Source organism: Natator depressus, chromosome 17 (assembly GCF_965152275.1).
Source record: "Natator depressus isolate rNatDep1 chromosome 17, rNatDep2.hap1, whole genome shotgun sequence".
Classification (NCBI taxonomy): domain Eukaryota; kingdom Metazoa; phylum Chordata; order Testudines; family Cheloniidae; genus Natator; species Natator depressus.
The window spans coordinates 16,787,384-16,807,901 of NC_134250.1; the positions used below are offsets into that span (position 1 = coordinate 16,787,384).

The 20,518-nt window shown below is 44.8% G+C and overlaps 1 protein-coding gene across 3 annotated transcripts in view; it reads right to left on the reverse strand.

Moving 5' to 3' along the window:
* The window catches only part of SPNS2 (SPNS lysolipid transporter 2, sphingosine-1-phosphate), a 172,548-nt gene that overhangs the window by 106,566 nt on the left and 45,464 nt on the right, over positions 1-20,518 (reverse strand). For all 3 annotated transcript variants that reach the window (XR_012642213.1, XM_074974558.1, XM_074974557.1), the window contains exon 2: positions 18,106-18,171. Coding sequence is in view for 2 of the 3 variants with exons in the window: in XM_074974558.1 (XP_074830659.1) it covers positions 18,106-18,171 (66 nt within the window). In the remaining variant the exon portion in view is untranslated. The remainder of the gene's footprint in view (positions 1-18,105; positions 18,172-20,518) is intronic.

Below are 20,518 nucleotides of genomic sequence, written 5' to 3' on the forward strand. Positions count from 1 at the left end.
GTGGATAAAAGTAATGCCATCTGATGGGTGCTGAGTAGCTCATTTGAAATTAGTTTGTGCTTGAAGCCCAGTCCTTTCCATTCTTTAGGGGACAGGTGTTTGCAGGCATCCTAAGATCCCACCCAAGACAGCATCTTCCTTGGCAGTCTCTGCAGAGACCAAGGACTGAATGGTCCAATGCATACTGAATTTGTGCAGGGAACTTGTCCTGCTGTTGCCAGCACTATATCTTTCCTGTGGTCAAAATGATGGCCCTAGTCTTTTGGACTGTCAATCCAGCACTTTTCACCCACACAAAATTCACTAGATGCCACTGTGAAATAAAAACAAACCAGAAAAACAGAAGTATCTTCAGCGTGTGAAGCGAGTGTTTTCTCACCACGCATGTACGAGATGTACTCTATTATCCAACCCACTGTAAGCATAGTACATTAACGAGCTCATAGGTATATCTCACTGGGGAGCTTTTTGTGTGAATTCAGCATTTCATTGTGTAGCATTCTACTTTATCACCTCTAGGATCATATAAAATCCTCAGCAGGAATGAGGGCAGATTTGGCCAATACGTTTCCCAGGGAAACCTGTTTTCTCTCTCTCTCTGCTTCTGAGTCCTTCAATCCCAAAGTCAGCTCTTCCCCCACACAGTAAGTTTTACATAACTTCAACACTTTTCCCTTCTTCAGCACCCTCCCCAACCAAGGATTTCATAGCACTTTGCAAATGTGATGACTGTCATGGTGGCTGGCACCTAGGACTGAACTGTGGACCTCTAGAGCTAAAATCATGAGTTTACAGCTTGAGCTAAAGAACCAGATTCTGTAGTAGGCGCTGTATCAGACTCATCCTCTGTGAATGGGGGACACCTAAACACATACTGGTTATATGTGCACATCAGTAGAGTTAGTCTCACTGTCCCTGGGATGCGTTGCAAAGCCAAGTTTTCAAAGCAGCTTTAACTTTGTGGTTAGCTTTGTGTGTCCAAACTCGAGCACCCCTCAGAAACAATGGATTTTGAATGCAAATGATATTTGCACAACGAGATTGGAAAATTAAGGAGCTACTGCTACAGTGGAGAGTTAGACCCAACATGCTCGGGCCACTCTGAGGTTTTGGGCCTGGAAAAACAGAGGAACCCAAATCTGTATGTGGACATCTTCAACGAGCAGTTTAAATTCAGCGGCCCTGAATGACATTTTTACTGTTTCCATCAGTTGGTTGAACAGGGTTTCCCATTAGAGGAGCGCCAGTTTAACCAAACTTCAAATCGCATATACAAGGGTACAGATGTATTGAAACAACTCACACAATACATGGTTCCAAAGCAGCAAAGCCTCTATGTGCCTGCAGGTGGTTAATCAAAGGAACCTGCATTTGTAGCTCCATACAACTTCAGAGCCTCTTATCCCAGCATTCTCACACATTGTGAACTCATGCCTGGGATGGACAAACCCATTTGGGGCGGATAATATACATTCCCCTTTCTCCCTGCCTACTGGCCCGTTTTTAACTCAGAACTGTTATGCTTTTCAGAAGCATTCACTTCCCATCCCTGCCAGAACCAGAACTGGCAGAGCCAAGACATAGCCAGAAGCTGCTCACATGTGATTTCCAGTCCAGTCTGTGGACTCTAGCGGTTCAGATCAGCATCCAAACCAAACTGAACCTTCTGAGGTTTACCCATCACTGCAGCATTCCTAGTGACCATGGTTATATAAGAATGCAAAAGAAATTTTGGGCCACATCCTTCTCTGGTCAGGGTGCTCTCTAAGAAGAAATAGTGGAACACCGATGAGGGTTTTCTCTGCTCTGCAATTCTTGTTGGCAAGGCAGAACTTCATGCAATGGGCGTATCGTGGACCACACACTGCTGATCCTTGAGAAAGAAACAGAATCACCCCCACCACATCCCGTTAGATGCACTGCAAAATGCAGCGTGCGTGTTAGCCAGCTGGGGAGCTGGCAATAACCAATCGCCAGAAAGTCACACTTCTTGGGGGAGTCTCTGCTGGCACAGAAGTGGGTCTGCCTACATAGCATTAAGGGTTGCCTGCACTGGGGAGCTGCCCCAGTTCCAGTAGCAGTGGCCAGACACCAAACGAGCTGCATCAGGTCAACTCGCAAGGGCAGAAAGGCAAAAAAGGGATTTGCTCCATTGCAGCTCAATCCAGTTTCAAGCACTGCGGCCAACTGCAGCTTGTACCAAGTCATCCTGTCTGCACGCTAGGGGTTTGCATGCTGCAATCAACTGCACCAGTGGCTGAAATCCCCAAGGTTCGCAAGGTCACAGCTGGAGTCTTGGAGCTTAACAGGAATGGAGAAAAGAAAAGAGGCTCCCTGTACTCTCTCATGAATTAGAAACGCTGCTCAGCAGAGAGCAGGGTCCAGCACTTAGCTTTCTGCAATCTCTCTCACACCCCAGTGACACACTTCAGCCAGCAGGGCTACTCCACTTCACGCTGGGTCTACCACTTATCCTGGGGAGCCCAGCATTTTGACAGCTCAGTGACAGTGATTAACGAAACCAACAGTCACAGAGCAGTAACCTTCCAGCAGAGGGGCTGTGTTCACCTTATGATGAAGGCAGAGAATAGCCCCACAGGCCACGGCTTCTTTACAGATTTCCTCTGCCTGGCCCCCACATGACTAAGCCAAAAGAAACTGTATGGCTGGTCCCCTTATTTTCATTCTTAAAAATCACAACCATAGCAATACAGCAACAGATGGATGTTGAACTCTCCCGCATTGCTTCTGAGAAAACCCACCAGGGAGATGTCACTAATGACAGCACATTAGTGGAGAAGGTGTCAGTAAAAAAACAACAACTATCCTTTCAAAATGAAATGCAAAGCCACCTAACCAGATCTGCTGTGCAATTTTACTTGGAAGAGTGATCAGTCAATGAGGTGGCTCTGTCTACCCAAGTACGTACATGGCCCCCCCATCATCATCACACTTTCCTTCACCCCACCCACCTAAAATCTGTTTTAAGGGCCTGATTTTTAAAGGGTCCTCAACTCAGCCACCAATTTTGAGCCTGCAATTTACCTGAGGAGCAATTCTACAGGTGCAATTTATTCCATTTAGCTTTGCAGGCACAATCAGGGAATTAAATGTCTAAATGCTGTAAACTACACCTGTAAAATTGGAAAGCCAGGCCCTAAATACTTGAATTAACAGAGCTCAGCTCAATCAGACTTAGATTTCTCTAATCCATCACATGTCATTCAGAAACTTAACAGAGGAAATTACTTTTTTTGTTCATTTTGTTTTGCAAGGATGCCCTCTAACTTTCCCATCTTCCTCAGACAAGCACTTACTGTGACAATGGCCATGTCAAACAGATAGTGCCCATCTTTCTTTATTGGACTGAGTCAATGACGTGATGCTACGGAGGGGTTTAGTATTGTTCATATCACTATCCAGGGCCAATAAACCTGCTGAGTAAAAAGGCATGAAGGTCCCAGCTAACTCCATCAATAGCTGTGATAAAACTGGACCATCTACGTCACAATGGTGGGAAGCTGGGGAAGAAGTGGGAACTGGGAAGGGGGAAGGAGAAAAGCAAGAACTTTCTTTGAGCACATTACACACATGCACCCAGAAAAAAGGAAAATCTAAATAATTAAATGGGGACCCAAGTCTGCAATCTTCACTGTGAAGTCAACTTTAATAGGACTTTTGCTGTCCAAGGAAGGACTTCTGGATGGGCGCAGGGCACATCTCTACTGCAAAGAAAAGCCCATGGTGCTGAGCCTCAGAACCTGGGTTAATTGACTCTGGCTCGCGGGGCTAACAATAGCACTATAGACTCCCTGCTCCGCTGGAGTCTGCGTTCCAAGACCCTCCCCCGCCCCCCCTCGCTGGGTTTCACAGCCCAAGTTCCAGCAGTAGCAGGAATGTCTCCATTGCTATTTTTAGCCCCACAGCCCAAGCCCTGACTACAAGACTCTACACCACGGGTTTTTCTTTGCGGTGTAGACATTCCCTCAGAGATCACTTACCAAATACAACTCATCATCTGTTATTACACTTAGAGACCCTGACTGAGATTGGAGCCCCAGAGTGCTAGGCACTGTACACACAGCCAGATTCTGCCCCTGTCTCAAAGAACTGACTATCGAAATAGACAAAGGGTTGGGGGTGGGGAGGGAGCCAGAGAGGGGAAGTGCCCTGAGCAAGGTCACACGGCAGGGCAGTGGGTGAGCTGGGAACAGAGCCCTTTTCTTCTGAGCCCAGTACTTTACCCTAACCATGCCGTCTGCTTCATGTAACTCCAAACCTACTCTTTTCTAGCAGTATTTCATTATAGCCACCATTTTAAACTGCACCTTTTATCTCGGCACAGATTGATGGAGAATTATTAATACAACTTCTGATTTGTCTCCAGCAAGTCTTTGCAGGATGATCAGATTAGTATTAGTGCGATCAGTGAAACATTGTTAGACTGCAAGAGAACAAATGTGAGCTGCCACAGTCCTGAGTAACCCTCAACTGAGACATGGAATGAGAAGGAAGAGATGAAATGGTACGTAAAGTAAATGCTGGCTGTGCAAGGAAATAAGTGTTGCATGAAAAGGTAAAGAGAGAAAAGATGGGAGGAAAGAAGTGATTAGGGAGGAAAGAAGCGATTACAGCAGGCTGAAAATTTTCATTCAAAGCACTTTATTTTTTTAATGAAAAATGGCTTCCCACCCCCTCCCAAAAAACCCAAAAACCTGACATTTCCATGCGAAGTATCCATTTCTGATTAAATGTTTCCGGTTTTCATAACCGAACTTTTTTTGCTTTCATGTGCCAAAAATGGAAACATTTCAAATGGAAACCAAAACATTTTCCTGCTTTTGGCAACCAAAAACAGAAACAATTCTGCAACTTCCCCAAATTCAGTTTCCATCTGAAGTTTTTCAATTCCCAGCAACAAAAATGTTTTTGGTCCCTTGAAAACCTGAAAAATTTAAAAGAAAATTTTCAGCCAAAACAAAAACTTTTCCATTGAAAATTTTCAATAGAACAAAGAACATTTCGCAGCCAGATGCAGTCAGCGTACTAATGATGATACTATAAAGGAGCGGGACATTAGACATAACATATAATAATAAAACCACCTAAGTCTTATTATAGCACTTTTCATCCACAGATCTCAAAGCACTTTACAAAGGAGGTCAATATCATTATCCCCGTTTTACAAATGGGAAAACTGAGGCACAGAGCGGGTAAGAGACTTATTTAAGGTCACCCAGCTGGCCAGTGGCTAAGCTGAGAATAAAACCCAGGTCCTCCTGAGTCCTAACCCAGTGTCCTGTCCACAACAAGGCTCACTACTTGTGATTCTAACCATAAATGTAGACGCTGGGTGTTAAAACCCAGAACTGCTGGTTCTATCAGGGTGTGAACCATCTCATGTAGCTTGTGAGCTTTTCTAAACTGCAGTTAACAAACCAACTGGCCGACCAGCACAGCCACAGGTCCTGTGGAGTATTAGTTTGTTATAATAACCCTTTTTACCCTCGTAGCTCATTTCCTGCGTCCAATCACTGCACATGAGTAATTACAAACCCAGCCACAATAACTCTAATGAAGGCAAGCAAGCAAGTAGGAGACACAGAGCTCATTTCCTCTGGGGTTGAACAGTGACTGCTCTCTAATTACACTGAAAATACAGTGGTTCCTCCCTATCAGCTGCAGCGTATTTTCCTATGGTCTCACCTAGGCAGTTACTCAGGGATAGGTCTCTCTCTCACACATACACATGCACACTTCACTTACATACAATACTCCAAATCAGTGCAGTGTTGTTCAGACTCCTCTTGTAGCAAGGATAAAGCACTCCGGATTACGTGCTCCAGAAAGCAAGAAGGGGGTGGGGTAAGTGTGAGTAAAGGTGGGGGTAAACCCTCCTGAACAGCTCCAGTAATGCACCTTTTATGCAATTCAATGTTATTGCTCAAGTTGGAAACCAGTTCTACAGGTTAATAACACTGCTAAGGCTGAGAAGAGGGTCATTCACTTTTAAACACACTGCTCTGGCAAACAGCACTGAATTCATTTTTAAAGTCTCCAGATACCTTTGCACACACAGGTACATACATGCATGTAGATTTTGTACATACATTACAATTCAAAGGAGTGTCCCTTTTTCAGACAAAGAACTTCATACTGAAATGCAGCCACTTCTGATGTAGAACACATCACCAGCACACAGCAACAATACACAATAGTTTAGGGCAAAAGCCAAAGATCATCATATCAGACTGGAACCAAATGGGGAATTTTAGATAGGCAAAACTCTCACTCACTTGGAATATGGCCAGGACATCCCTGTGACTGCAAAACAAATGCCATGGTATTATCAGTGGCTGCTAGCTGTCTCAAAGAAAGACAACACCTTCAGCATCACAGCACTCCTGACAATATGCTGGGTTGCTCAGTCCATACTGAGTCAGAGGAAAATGACACCTATTGGATCAAACACCCACCTCCATCACCAGCACCTTCACCTACACCACACTGGATTTGACTGGAAATCACTGATCAAACCTGACTGCCTGTCACAAGATCTGAGCCTAAATGAATATAGTTGCTTAGTTTTTTCACATCACAGTATGTTACGCTGCAGAGAGCGCTGCAAAAGTGCAGGTTTGTGCTTTGAGAAAATGAGAGAATTATTGCGAAAAAAATTAGGGCAGAAAAAACCCTGTTGCTTTTTTGTTGGGTGGGTGGGTGTGTGAGAAAGAGAGAGAGAGAGAGAGAGAAAAAAAGTTAAGAACCTAAAAAAAGTGCTTTGGGATTCCCTCGGGTGACACACAGTATGTAAATGAAATGCATTACAAACAACAACTGTATTCTTCTCAGTATTAATTCATATAAAGTCCTGGATGAAGGAAAAAAATTTGGAAATATCAAAATGGCTTTTTTTAGCATTACCAAAACGAAATGCTCCAATTTTTCATTCGAGAAAGACATTTCATTTCAGAATTTCACTCAACTTTATGTAAAAAAACCTCACCAACACTTCGATTTTTTAAAAAAACTTTGAAATTGAAATGTTACGTTTCAAGTAAACCTGAAATGAAAGTTTTCTTGACATTTCTCTTCACCAGAAACTTTGAAACACTTTCATTTAAGGCTGACCTGAAACAAATTTGTTTTTTTATTTTTCAGATCTGCACCCATGCCAAATAGTCATTGTACCAATCACCGGTTCCAATTTAGCCCTGATGTTAACTAAGAAGTAATTGCAATCTGAAGTCTTGATTCAGGAATGTACCTAAGCACATGCTTAATTTAAAGTACACCTCTACCCCGATATAATGCGGTCCTCGGGAGCCAAAAAATCTTATAGGCGAAACCGTGTTATATCAAATTTGCTTTGGCCTCGAGCATTTCCGTTATTAATAGTCACTTCCCACCCCCTGACTGACCCCTCAGAACCCCCGACCCATCCAACCCCCGCCCCAGCTCCTTGTCCCCTGACTACCCCCTCCAGAGACCCCCCACCCCCAACCACCCCTCCCAAGACCCCACCCCCTATCTAAGTCCCCCTGCTCCTTGTCCCCTGACCACCCCCTCCACAGACCCCCCCATCCCTGATCACCCCCAGGACCTCACCCCCTACCCAACCCCCTGCTCTCTGTCCCCTAACTGCCCCGATCCCTATCCACACCCCCACCCCCTGACAGGCCCCCCGGGACTCCCACACCCTATCCAATGCCCCTGTTCCCCGTCCCCTCACCGCCCCGCCCCCAGAACCTCCGAATCATCCAACCCTCCCCTGCTCCCTGTCCCCTGACCGCTCCCCCGAGACCCTCTGCCCCTTATCCAACCCGGCCCTGGCCTGGCACCCTTAACGTGCCGCTCAGAGCAGCTTGTCAGTGCCAGACGTGCTGACCCGCCGGAGCATGCAGCCCCACCCCCCAGAGCACTGCTTTACTGCATTATATCCGGTCGCGTTATATTGGGGTAGAGGTGTATGTACTTAAATCCCACCAAAGTCAGTCGAACACAAATACGTGTTTAAGTGCTTTCCTGAACTGGAGCCTGAAGGCAGTTCAGGGAGTTACAGGAAAATTATTTAGAGTCCTAATCTAGTCTCTAGTGGACCAATGTCTAATACAACCAAAACCACCATTATAATTGGAGGGCTGGCCAGAGAGCCCTTTGCTTGGATGGGCTGCAAAGTGATTAGCCTTCTCACTCATAAGCCTTGTCTTCACTAGGAGAAAAGGTGTGTTCTTACCTTGTGTTAGTTACCATGTGTCAGTTAATACAAGGTAAATCCTAATGAAGACAAGGCGATTTGTAGTTTTCACACGAGTTAGCAAGTTGAGGTGAACACTAGGCTCCTGTATAGTCTTAACCTTGACTTGCTAATGTGCAAAAACTACCAACTGCCTTGTCCACACTAGGGCTTTACCCTGTGTTGCTAATGAGTGGTATGTAACACAAGATAAGAACTTACCTTTTTGCCCTAGAGAAGATGCATCCTTAGCACGTCTACACTACCCCTTATGTCGGCAAAATTTATGTTGCTCAAGGGTGTGTGAAAAAACGAGCTGCCACCGCTCGTTTAGTGGTTTTATGTCGACAGGAGAACTCTCTCTGTCGGCTTAGGGTACGTCTACACTGGGAACACTCCTGCGGCAGCGGTTTGAAGTGCGAGTATGGTCCTGGTAATCCACCTCCACGAGGGGATTAGCTCCCAGGACTGGGAGCCTGTCTACACTAGCGCTTTATTAAAGCACTCAGACTTGCTGCGCTCAGGGGGGTGATTTTTCAGACCCCTGAGCCAGCAAGTTACAGCGCTATATAAAATGTAAGTGTAGACAAGCCCTTAGAGAGGCTACACAGCTGCATCGATATAGCTGTGCCGCTGGAAGTTCGCTAGTGTAGACATGGCCTTAGTGTTGATCTCACTGTAGCGCAGGGCCGGGCACACGGGCTGCATATTGTGAGAAGAAGCTTGCACTGCCATTGCCCATGCTGTACTGCTTCTGTGAGTAAATCTAAGACCTCCTTCCCCAGGGCTGTGAATCCAGCACCTCTCACCAGTGCTATATTCACTTGATTTATTGACTACATTATTTAAGGAGAGAGACCCACACCACAGAAATTAGAGAAGTTACCATTCCACCAGAAGCCCTAATGGTTTTTACATTCACCTTAAAATACCCTGCCCGTCTCTCCTCAAATACCTCCACCAAACTCTGGGATTTCATCTAAGTCTTTTATAGTGGGAAATGAAATATTTTTGTTGTTTAGCCGCTTTATGCAAGAGCAAATGTCTCTTTCTCAATAACTAGAATGCAAGCAATTGCCAGACATCTGGAGCACAGTGTATTACAAATATTGTGCATGAATATCTCAGAAAGGAAAGAGTTGCCTGTATTGCTGTCATTTTGCAACCCAGACATTTAGGGTTTTGTAAAAACTTCTGCAAGTATGAACAAATTTACATTGTGTATATTTTAGAGTCAGGCTGATTTTAACTTGGGGGGAAGGACATTTGGAAACATAAACAAGCCAAAATTAGCCTGTTTTTACTAAATATCATCCTATTTTTTGAGCAAATGTCCAAAGCATTACACTTTTATTTTGTAAAATTGGAACATTTTTTAAGATTCTAAACAAAATGTAAACATGTTTTTTATTTAAAAAAGGGATTTTTAACTGAGCTATTTATTTTTGCAAGCATGTAGTACAGAAATACTGGTCAGATTCATGTCTTCAAAAATAAAAAGGACCGCAAGAATTTGTGAAAAACATGCTGGTGATAATCCGCTTATGCATCAGACCTCCCCAATCTGCCCCAACCCTGAGCTGTAAAGAACTGCCTAGCGAAGAATTCTGAAGTGTAGTTGTAGCTGTGTCCGTCCCAGGATATTAGAGAGACTCAGGTGAGTGAGGTAGTGTCTTTTATTGGACCAACTTCTGTCGGTGAGAGAGACAAGTTTTCGAAAAAAGAAAAGGAGGACTTGTGGCACCTTAGAGAATAACCAATTTATTTGAGCATAAGCTTTTGTGAGCTACAGCTCACTTCATCGGATGCATGCAGTGGAAAATACAGTGGGGAGATTTTATATACACAGAGAACATGAAACAATGGGTGTTACCGTACACACTGTAACCAGAGTGATCAGGTAAGGTGAGCTATTACCAGCAGGAGAGAAAAAAAAACCTTTTGTAGCGATAATCGAGGTGGGCCATTTCCAGCAGTTGACAAGAACGTGTGAGGAACAGTAAGGGGGAAAAATAAAAATGGGGAAATAGTTTCACTTTGTGTTATGACACATCCATCTCCAGTCTTCATTCAAGCCTAATGTAATGGTGTCCAGTTTGCAAATTAATTCCAATTCAGCAGTCTCTCATTGGAGTCTGTTTTTGAAGTTTTTTTGTTGTAATATTGCGACTTTTAGGTCTGTAATCGAGTGACCAGAGAGACTGAAGTGTTCTCCGACTGGTTTTTTAATGTTATAATTCTTGACATCTGATTTGTGTCCATTTATTGTTTTACATAGAGACAGTCCAGTTTGGCCAATGTACATGGCAGAGCGGTTTGCTGGCACATGATGGCATATATCACATTGGTAGATGCGCAGGTGAACTAGCCTCTGATAGCGTGGCTGATGTGATTAGGCCCTATGATGGTGTCCCCTGAATAGATATGTGGACACAGTTGGCAACGGGCTTTGTTGCAAGGATAGGTTCCTGGGTTAGTGGTTCTGTTGTGTGGTTGCTGGTATTTGCTTCAGGTTGGGGGGCAGTCTGTAAGCAAGGACTGGCCTGTCTCCCAAGATCTGTGAGAGTGATGGGTCATCCTTCAGGATACGTTGCAGATCCTTGATGATGCGTTGGAGAGGTTTTAGTTGGGGGCTGAAGATGATGGCTCATTCTGTTATTTTCTTTGTTGGGCCTGTCCTGTAGTAGGTAACTTCTGGGTACTCTTCTGGCTCTGTCAATCTGTTTCTTCACTTCAGCAGGTGGGTACTGTAGTTGTAAGAACGCTTGATAGAGATCTTGTAGGTGTTTGTCTCTGTCTGAGGGGTTGGAACAAATGAGGTTATATTGTAGACCTTGGCTGTAGACAATGGATCGTGTGGTGTGGTCTGGATGAAAGCTGGAGGCATGTAGGTAAGTATAACAGTCAGTAGGTTTCCGGTATAGGGTGGTGTTTATGTGACCATCGCTTATTAGCACTGTAGTGTCCAGGAAGTGGATCTCTTGTGTGGACTGGTCCAGGCTGAAGTTGATGGTGGGACGGAAATTGTTGAAATCATGGTGGAATTCCTCAAGGGCTTCTTTTCCATAGGTCCAGATGATGAAGAGGTCACCAATGTAGTGCAAGTAGAGTAGGGGCATTAGGAGATGAGAGCTGAGGAAGCGTTGTTCTAAGTCAGTCATAAAAATGTTGGCATACTGTAGGACCACACGGGTACCCATAGCAGTGCCGCTGACTTGAAGGTATAAGTTGTCTCCAAATCTGAAATGGTTGTGGGTGAGGACAAAGTCACAAAGCTCAGCCACCAGGTGTGCCACAGCCTCATCAAGGATACTGTTCTTGACAGCTTGTAGTCTATCCTCATGTGGAATATGGGTATAAAGAGCTTCTACATCCATGGTGGCCAGGATTGTGTTTTCAGGAAGATCACCAATGCATTGTAGTTTCCTCAGAAAGTTGGTGGTGTCTCGAAGATAGCTAGGAGTGCTGGTAGCGTAGGGTCTGAGGAGAGAGTTCAAATAGCCAGATAATCCTGCTGTAAGAGTGACAATGCCTCAGATGATGGGGTGTCCAGGGTTTCCAGGTTTATGGATCTTGGATAGCAGATAGAATACCCCTGGTCAGGGCTCTGGGGGTGTGTCGGTGTAGATTTGTTCCCGTGCTGTAGCAGGGAGTTTCTTGAGCAGATGGTGTAGTTTCTTTTGGTACTCCTCAATGGGGTCAGAGGATAGTGACCTGTAGAATGTGGTATTGGAGAGTTGCCTGGCAGCCTCCTGTTCATAATCCGACCTGTTCATTACGACTACAGCACCTCCTTTGTCAGCCACTTTAATTATAATCTTAGAATCATAGAATACCAGGGTTGGAAGGGACCTCAGGAGGTCATCTAGTCCAACCCCCTGCTCAAAGCAGGACCAATCCCCAATTTTTGCCCCAGATCCCAAATGGCCCCCTCAAGGATTGAACTCACAACCCTGGGTTTAGCAGGCCAATGCTCACACCACTGAGCTATCCCTCCCCCCAATGTCAGAGTTGTTTCTGAGGCTGTGGATGGCATTGCGTTCTGTACGGTTGAGGTCATGGGGCAAGTGATGCTGTTTGTTCACAATTTTAGCCTGTGCACGTCTACGGAAGCATTCTATGTAGAAGTCCAGTCTGTCATTTCGACCATCAGGAGGAGTCATGCAGAATTCTTCTTCTTGTAGTGTTTGTAGGAGGGTTCCTGTGGGTCAGTGCACTGTTCAGTGGTGTGTTGAAAATATTCCTTAAGTCGGAGACGATGAAAGTAGGCTTCCAGATCACTGCAGAACTGTATCATGTTCGTGGGGGTGATGGGGCAGAAAGAGAGCCCCCGAGATAGGACAGGCTCTTCCGCCAGGCTAAGTGTGTGGTTGGATAGATTAACAATATTAACACCATTAATTTGGGCTTGAATAGGGACTGGGAGTGGCTGGCTCATTACAAAAGCAGCTTTGCCTCTCCTGGAATTGACACCCCCTCATCTATTATTGAGAGTGGAATACATTCACCCCGATCAAATTGGCCCTGTCAACACTGGTTCTCGACTTGTGAGGTAACTCCCTTCTCTTCATGTGTCAGTATATTTATGTCTGCATCTGTAATTTTCACTCCATGCATCTGAAGAAGCGGGGTTTTTACCCACAAAAGCTTATGCTCAAATAAATCTATTAGTCTTTAAGGTGCCACCGGACCCCTTGTTGTTTTTGTGGATACAGACTAACACGGCTACCCCCCCGATACTTCTACATGGAGAGTCTACTAGGAAACGACCCCTGGGGGAATGTGAGCTCAGGTCAAGCCTGACATCACAAAGACTCCCTGGAAAGCTATCTACTGAACGGGATTCAAGGGTGGTACTCTATTTTCTCTCTACACCGGACAGCATGGTTTCCTCTTGAGAGTCCTTTCAGGCTACTCCCTTCCCTTCCTCCTCTTGTTCCTGATCCCATCCGTCTGGCTTCGGGATAGCAGGACTTCCTCTTCTGATATTACCAAAGCCTTCCTGAAGATAGCCACTGTTATTGCTTTTCAATCATCCCCACAGTCCTTTGCCAGCTGGTAGTCTGAAACTGACTGCAATACCGGCATACACTGCGCCCACCTGCCAGGTGGCTTTACGTGGCTTGCCTCTGTCATGCTCAGAGCTTGGACTGTTTAGTGTTGGAAGAGAATGGTGCTCATTAAGGAATCTCACTGGGTCAAATTTTGAATCCTTTCAAATGTTATAGGTTCAAAAGTTGGCCCTGGCTGGGAGCTGTTCCTGGCTCTGCCCCGGCCAACTGTGTTACCGTGGACAATTCCCCCGCTCCCTCCCGCCTCATGTTCGCCATCTTTAAAATGAGCAAACATCATTAGCCCTTTTTTGTAAAGCAGTTTGAGCTCTGCAGAGGAAGCAGTGTGTAAGAGACAGGTACCATCATCATCAGCTCCGTGTTCCACTTAAGAGAGACAGGGGAAAAGGGCAGAGAAAATAAAACCACTGCTGGGAGGAAAGAAAGTAGGCAATGTGAAAAAACAAGGGTGATACTGAAGGAAGGATAGGAAAATTTTTTTATCAGCAGTACAATATAGTGTACAGGGCACCCATTCATACAGGTTGGCATGCGGGTATCGGGTACCTTCATCCCCAAGCCAGAGCACAGATGTAATTGTCAGATATGTCTACACTGCAGTATAAAACCTGCCGCTGGCCCTGGCCAGCTGACTCGGGCTTGTGAGGCTGAGGCTACATACACACGACCGCTTGCGTCAGTATAAGTTACCTCGCTCAGAGGTGCGAATAAGCTACCACCTGAGAGATGTAAATTACAATGACCTAAGCAGGACAGAGCTATGTCGGCGCGAGAAGCTCTCTTGCTGCCGACGGGGACTGGAGTAATTAAGTGGTCGGGAGAGCTCTCTCCTGTCCGTGTAGAGCATCTGCATTACAGCTGTGCCGCTGTAAGCGCCGTAGCGAAGCCAGCGCCTTAGGCTAGGGATGTTTAAATGCAACGTAGACTTCCAGGCTTAGGATGCAGCCCCAACTCTGGGACCCTCCCACCGCGCAGGGTCCTACAGGACGGGGTCCAGCCCAAGCCCAGAAGTCTACACGGCAATTAAACAGCCCCTTAGCCCAAGTCCCGTGAGCCTGTATCAGTTGGCACGGGCCAGTCACAGGTATCTACCTGCAGTGTAGACTTACCCCTAGAAATTTGAGTTTTTAAAACATGATTGAGGGGTTTTTTTTAAACCAAAAGAAACAAAGACAATTTGAATAGTTTTATTAACCTAATTCCCCTCTCTCCCCCAGTTTATGAGGTTTATAAAGCGTTCAACTCCAGGAGCTTCTCTCTGCCCCAAGCACTGTTCTAGACCCACCTCCCTCACAACTCTGCACTACGGAATCACCTTTTGCATGGCACAGCTTATAACAATCATCCTGACTGATCACAGCTGCCCTCACTCAACTAGCCAAGAGAATTCTATAACACATCTAAATATCAGCCAGCCTTATCCACTCTCTGCACGGCAAAGGCTAAGGGTGGGAAATGAAAGGAACCTCAAGATAAAAAACCCACACGGAGCAACACTCATGCACAAGCCTCAGGGATAACTCAGCAAGAATTATTATTATTTGCATAACAGCAAGTGCATGTAGCACTTTAAAAAGAAAAAGGCTCAACTCTCAATGTAAGCATCATCGAGAGATCACTGAAGTTCTGGGATCGACACAGTTACATGCCTATCACCCAAAAATACTGAGCAAGCAGCAATTGTGATCCATCTGTCAGCGCGCCCTTCGCTGTCGCAGAATCCTTGTTAACAGAGATTACTACATTTTGACGGCGGAGGCACTAGAATTCAGAGGATTTCGCCACACGAGGCGTTACTGTGCTCCTCAGAGCAGCTTACATTACAGATCTGGTATGCACATGAAGTACTAATTAGTGCACAAAATAAAACACAACTCAGGTTTCCTCTCTTCCCTGCCAGGATAACAGGCACCTGTATTATCCAGAAACATTTGGGCCTAGAGACTGAGAACGAGTGCAAGTCAGTTCTGATGTGTTTAGACAGTGATTTGAGAGACAGTTCATGCGTGTGTGGATGTGTACGAATTCAGGAGCATACAGCTTGCCTTTGGGGGATTTCTTTTCTTCCTCCTCTGTTTGGGTTTGCAATACCATCGGGCCCAAAAGAACTTTCTATGGCATTTTGTCTGATCTGCTAAGAGGGTTTTTTTTTTTTTAAATGAGAAATTAGCTTGATTATTTGATGAGTGATAAGAACTAACAAAGCATGTCATATTATTTTTATTCCTCCACGTTAAGGAGGTTTTAAATTAATTTGCTGCTCATTAAAATGCAGGATTAATAACCCTGAAAACTGAAATCCTCCCTTTATCCATAGGGCACGAACAGGATGAGCAGCCTTTCTCCCCACATCACCCCCAGCAATGACTGGAGGGACCACCTCTGAGGGGATCAGAAGCTATTTCTGACTCTAAGGCCTTGTTACTCTTTGGAAGAGGATGGATGAAGTAATGAGTTTAAGGAAGAGGACTAAGAGATGCAAGCTCTACTCCTGCCTTTGCTGCAGGCTTCCTGTGCAACTTTGGTCAAATCACTAACTCTATGCTTCAATTTTCCCCATTTGTAAGATGCAGACAGTAAAAATTATCTTAACTCTTGAGGGTCCACCCTTACGTGAACAGCCACTTACTCTGTGAGCAGTCCTATTAACCCAGTGCAAATACTCAGAGGGTAAGTCATTATTCAACCTAAGTCAGAATAATGGCAGCATCAGGCCCTCATTGTGTTTATAAATCCTTGGAGTGGAAGTGCTACAGAGGTGCATAGACATCGAGAACCAGACCGCAACCACCAATTTGTCACAGGTAGGACCACTGGTATGTTTTCTGATAGCCTGCCTGTTTTCCTACAGAAATCAATCCTACTACTACTTCTCACAATTAATATAAGAGATGCCTTCTAGGAACCCAGCTCTTTCTACACTTGCTACTTGTAAATAATCTGTAAAAGCTTCTTATCCAGCGAGAGGAGTGAAGATTAAATATTTGCTTTGGAGGGTGCAATTTTCTGCCAGAATGTTTTATTGGAGGTGCTCGGTGTCTCATGGTCAGTTGAAGATCTCTTCCTCAGAGCAGAATAAATAAATAAAAATAACTGCTGTAGAGGAGGGCCTAACAGATACCCAGTTCCGCTTTGGGCATAACTGATTGATGCCACTTCTAATTAGCAACATTTGTAAAGTTCAGGTCTTCTGTTCCTGACATGTATCACGCATATCGGTTTAGCTGAACTCTGCCGTTCCAAGAGGCGAGCAGCTGATGGAGTATTAACAAGCTAGGGATGGCAGATAATTTGCCCTTGTACCCATGATGCTAGAGCAACTCATTCTTAGAATGCAAACTTTGGGCCATTCCCACCCAGTGCCAAGCACCATTAACTCTTAGTGTGTTGCAAGGATCCCTCTCTAAATGGAGCCATTTAGTGTTAGCCTGCAGACCTCTCTGCAATTTGCTACTAGACTGGCATTTCTACCCATTCCCATTGGAGCTACACCAGAGGTGGAAAAGTTTTAGAAAAGTCCTATTGTAGGTTATAATGATTTATTATTTGTATAGCAATAGTACCCAGGAGCCCCAGGCACAGACCAGGACCCCATCGGGGTAGGAGCTGTACAAACTCAGGACAATAAAACAGTCCCTGCCCCACAGAGCTTACAATCTAAGAGAAGGCTTAGGATTCCATCCGATCCTTTCTGGGAGACACACTGTATTCCTACTCTAGATGTACACTCCTGAACAGGGCTATGAAACAGAAAAACCCACGTGCAACAGCAGTCGCACCATCTTTTCAGGACTCCAGCAAACAATTCTGCCACCAGTGTCCCAAACCAGCTCTTTCCCCCTAATATCGCATTTGCTCAGTGACTGTGTCAACTCCTCCCCAACAAAATCAAACACTTTGTTATGACCGTCCACCTAGCGCTGCCCCTCAAAGTCACTGAATTCAGCCACTTGGCCAAGGTGTCAATCAAGACCACACCACACCCAGGGATCATAACATACAGGTTTATCCTGTAGTTGACCAGATCTATCTGTAGTTGTTTGCAACACAAAAAGGAAGTGCACTTGGATTTTAACAAGCCTTCTCACTTCAACACAAGGACAAAAGTGCTTGATGTTAGTGGCTGAAAGTCAAATGTGTCTGTTTTCATCAACTAACCCAACAGGATGCTGAGCTAAGTGGGTGCAATGGCTATTAAACCTTTCTGTAGTTCTCAGTGCCATATTTATGTCAATAAAATGAATGTTTCATATCATCATGCTAGCTTGTGCTACACATGATCATGAGACCACATGATCAGCATGTTCTGTACACAATGCCATAAGTGATTAATACCATCTGCCCACTCCCTTTCAGCAGAAGTTTGAGTAATAGGGCCCCACGGCTGACCTATACTGTACCCTCCCTAATACAAGTCCAGGTGGCTGTCTCTCTTACTGTAGCTTGGTACTTCTTTGCCTTGATTCAGTTCCCACAAACTGCCTGACCAGCCATTCACTCACTCTCCCTGTTGCGTCACGCCATCCCTGCTGTATGAACTGGTAAGCTGAAGCTGCAGCAGACTTCGCCGGCCCTGTCCAATGCCAGTGAAAATTTGGGTGCTGCAAATGCAGCCACTGCTAGACATAAGCCCAGCACAGCCACTCAGCGCTAGGAGCAGTCTGAACACCAATTATGATTTAACAAAGCAAATACGTTCATGCAAGGGCAGCACGACCTTCGCTCAAGAAGCCTTACAAAACACCCCATAAGAAAGAGAAAATAAACCTAATAGCCGGGAAACATGCACACTCTTACCTGTCTGTAGCAAGCCAGCCCCACTGTCTTTAACTCCAAAGTGCTGCTGGATGTCTAGTAATACACCTGTAGAGAAAATGGAGAGAAGAAACTCAGTGCCTTATTCCTGTGAATGTGCTGCAAGGATATGTGGTTTTGGGCAGCAACAGGAGGGCCTGCAAAGCCTGCAGCAACTCACAACACACAACAATTTTCAGAACCTGTGCATTGACTTTAGGGTGACCAGATGTCCCGATTTTATAGGGACAGTCCTGATATTTGGGGCTTTTTCTTATATAGGCTCCTATTACCCTCCAATCCCCGTCCCAATTTTTCACACTTGCTATCTGGTCACCCTAATTGACTTCTTCTTTCTTGTGCATGTTTGTAACTTTGGGGGTAACTGGGGCAAGCAAATTACCAACAAGTGTCAGCAGGTTAATAGAGTGCAAAATGTTCACAATGAAACCCAAATGTATGAGAAGCTTGCCTTGCCCTGTTCCTTATTTATTATTTATGTTGCAGTAGCACCAACACCGAGGTGCTGTGCAGACACATAGGGAAAGGGGGTCTCTCTACCCAAAAGAGCTCACACTCTACCAGGCAAGACAGACAAAGGGTGGGAGAGGAAACAGAGGCATGGAAATAAAGTGACTTGCTTAAGGTTATGTAACAGGTGAGTGGTAGAGCCAGCACTAAAATCCATGTTTCCTGATCACCAGCCTAGTGTCCTATCTACTGGACCACACTGGCTCTCAAAACTCAGATCAAGTTCTTCAAATATTTCACCATGGTTTGCAAACTTTTCAAGCAAACCTGGGACTAGTTTCAAGTGTCACTCTGTTGGGAGGCAGTCAGACTTGGGCAAATCCCCTCTCTGAGCCTTGGTTTCACCATTTATCCAGCTTTGGTGAACTCTCGTTTCTGATATTTTGGGGGGAAAGAAATGAAATCAATGGTTTAGTAAAAGGGGAAAAAGTGACTAGACATTATTTTAAAATAATTGAACAAAATACATCAACACGCACCCACACACGCACACAGTCTAAACACACTGGAGTGTTACATGTATATTTTGTAGGAAGTATCTACTTTATACATCTAGATTCTCATACTGCACCCAGCACAGGGGTATGAAGGCCTCACAAATTTAGCCACGTGAATGATGTTGTAGTAGAATCATTGAGTCCAGCCAGGCTTTGCAAGCCATAAGTCAAGGTGTGCTGAGTTGTTGCAGCATAGTCTTTTACAGTTACTTATGATGGGCAAATATCTCCAAAGGTTCAGAGGTTCCATTTGGGTCAGATAAGGATCCAAAGGCTTCCATGCTTGTCCAAAGTTGAAGCAAAGTTACTCCAACTTCTCCGGCCTGGAACATGCACACTCACTTGCTTTCTCAATTTCTAGCATGTCCTTGTTTTGGCCAGATAGCAAACAGCACATAAATAGCCTAACTTGTGGAACTGCTGCTTGTGGCTTCTACCAAAACTAGGAAATGCATGGAAACCCTCTCTTCAAGAAACTGGAAAGTTTTCCCAACTGTATTCAACACCTAAACAAGTTCAGATCCAGCTCAAAAGCTGGCCCTAGGTTTTAACCAGAAGGATTCTGCTCGTCCTTACGGGTCATTAGAAGCAACTCTCAAAGTTAACTGGATCTCATTGGCCATAAAACATCTTAACTTTCAGAACAGTCAGGAGTCATGTCAAACAACAAGAACAAAGACAGATAAAACAGAGACAAGTATTTCCAGAAGGCATCTGGGACGGTAGCAGGAAAATTCATGGATTAAAAAAATGTAATAAGGAACAAAGAGGAGGAGAAAAGAAACCCATTTTGTGTCCCAACTGGGTCACCTAATAATGCACCATTTACTCCAGATGATAGCATTCAGATTGCTTTTAGAATGACTCCAATCTCTGTCCACCAACAATAATTTAGTCTCATATTCCCCACAAGTTTCTTTCCTTAATTCTCTGAATGACATAGATCTTTATATGTCTGCCCCGAGGTAGCATCTCCCTTCATTTCTATTCTTCTACCATGACCTCACATTGCTTTGAAAGCATTGCTGTGTTTTACAATTTCAGGATGTATACAATTCTACCAGTCCCTCCAGAGCTTTTGGTTTGTTATTGGATCACAGATAAATCTCCACTGTCACAATTCTTCATTCACCTTCCCTAGGCTCATCCCATTCCTACCCTTCCACCATCCTTTGCTGCTTGCTTCCTTTCTTGCTTCATTAATAACCGGAGTATAGTCATCTAGGCAGAATCTGAGGGATGAAAATAATTTTGCATCTACATAGTGTAACCCACTGGGGTCAGTGTGTGTTCTATACTCCCTTTGATGCCTGAGCCAAAGAGGATACAAGTCTATTACAGCTTAAGGGCCTGGATCTCTAACTCAAGCTGTCGTGATTCCTGCTTTC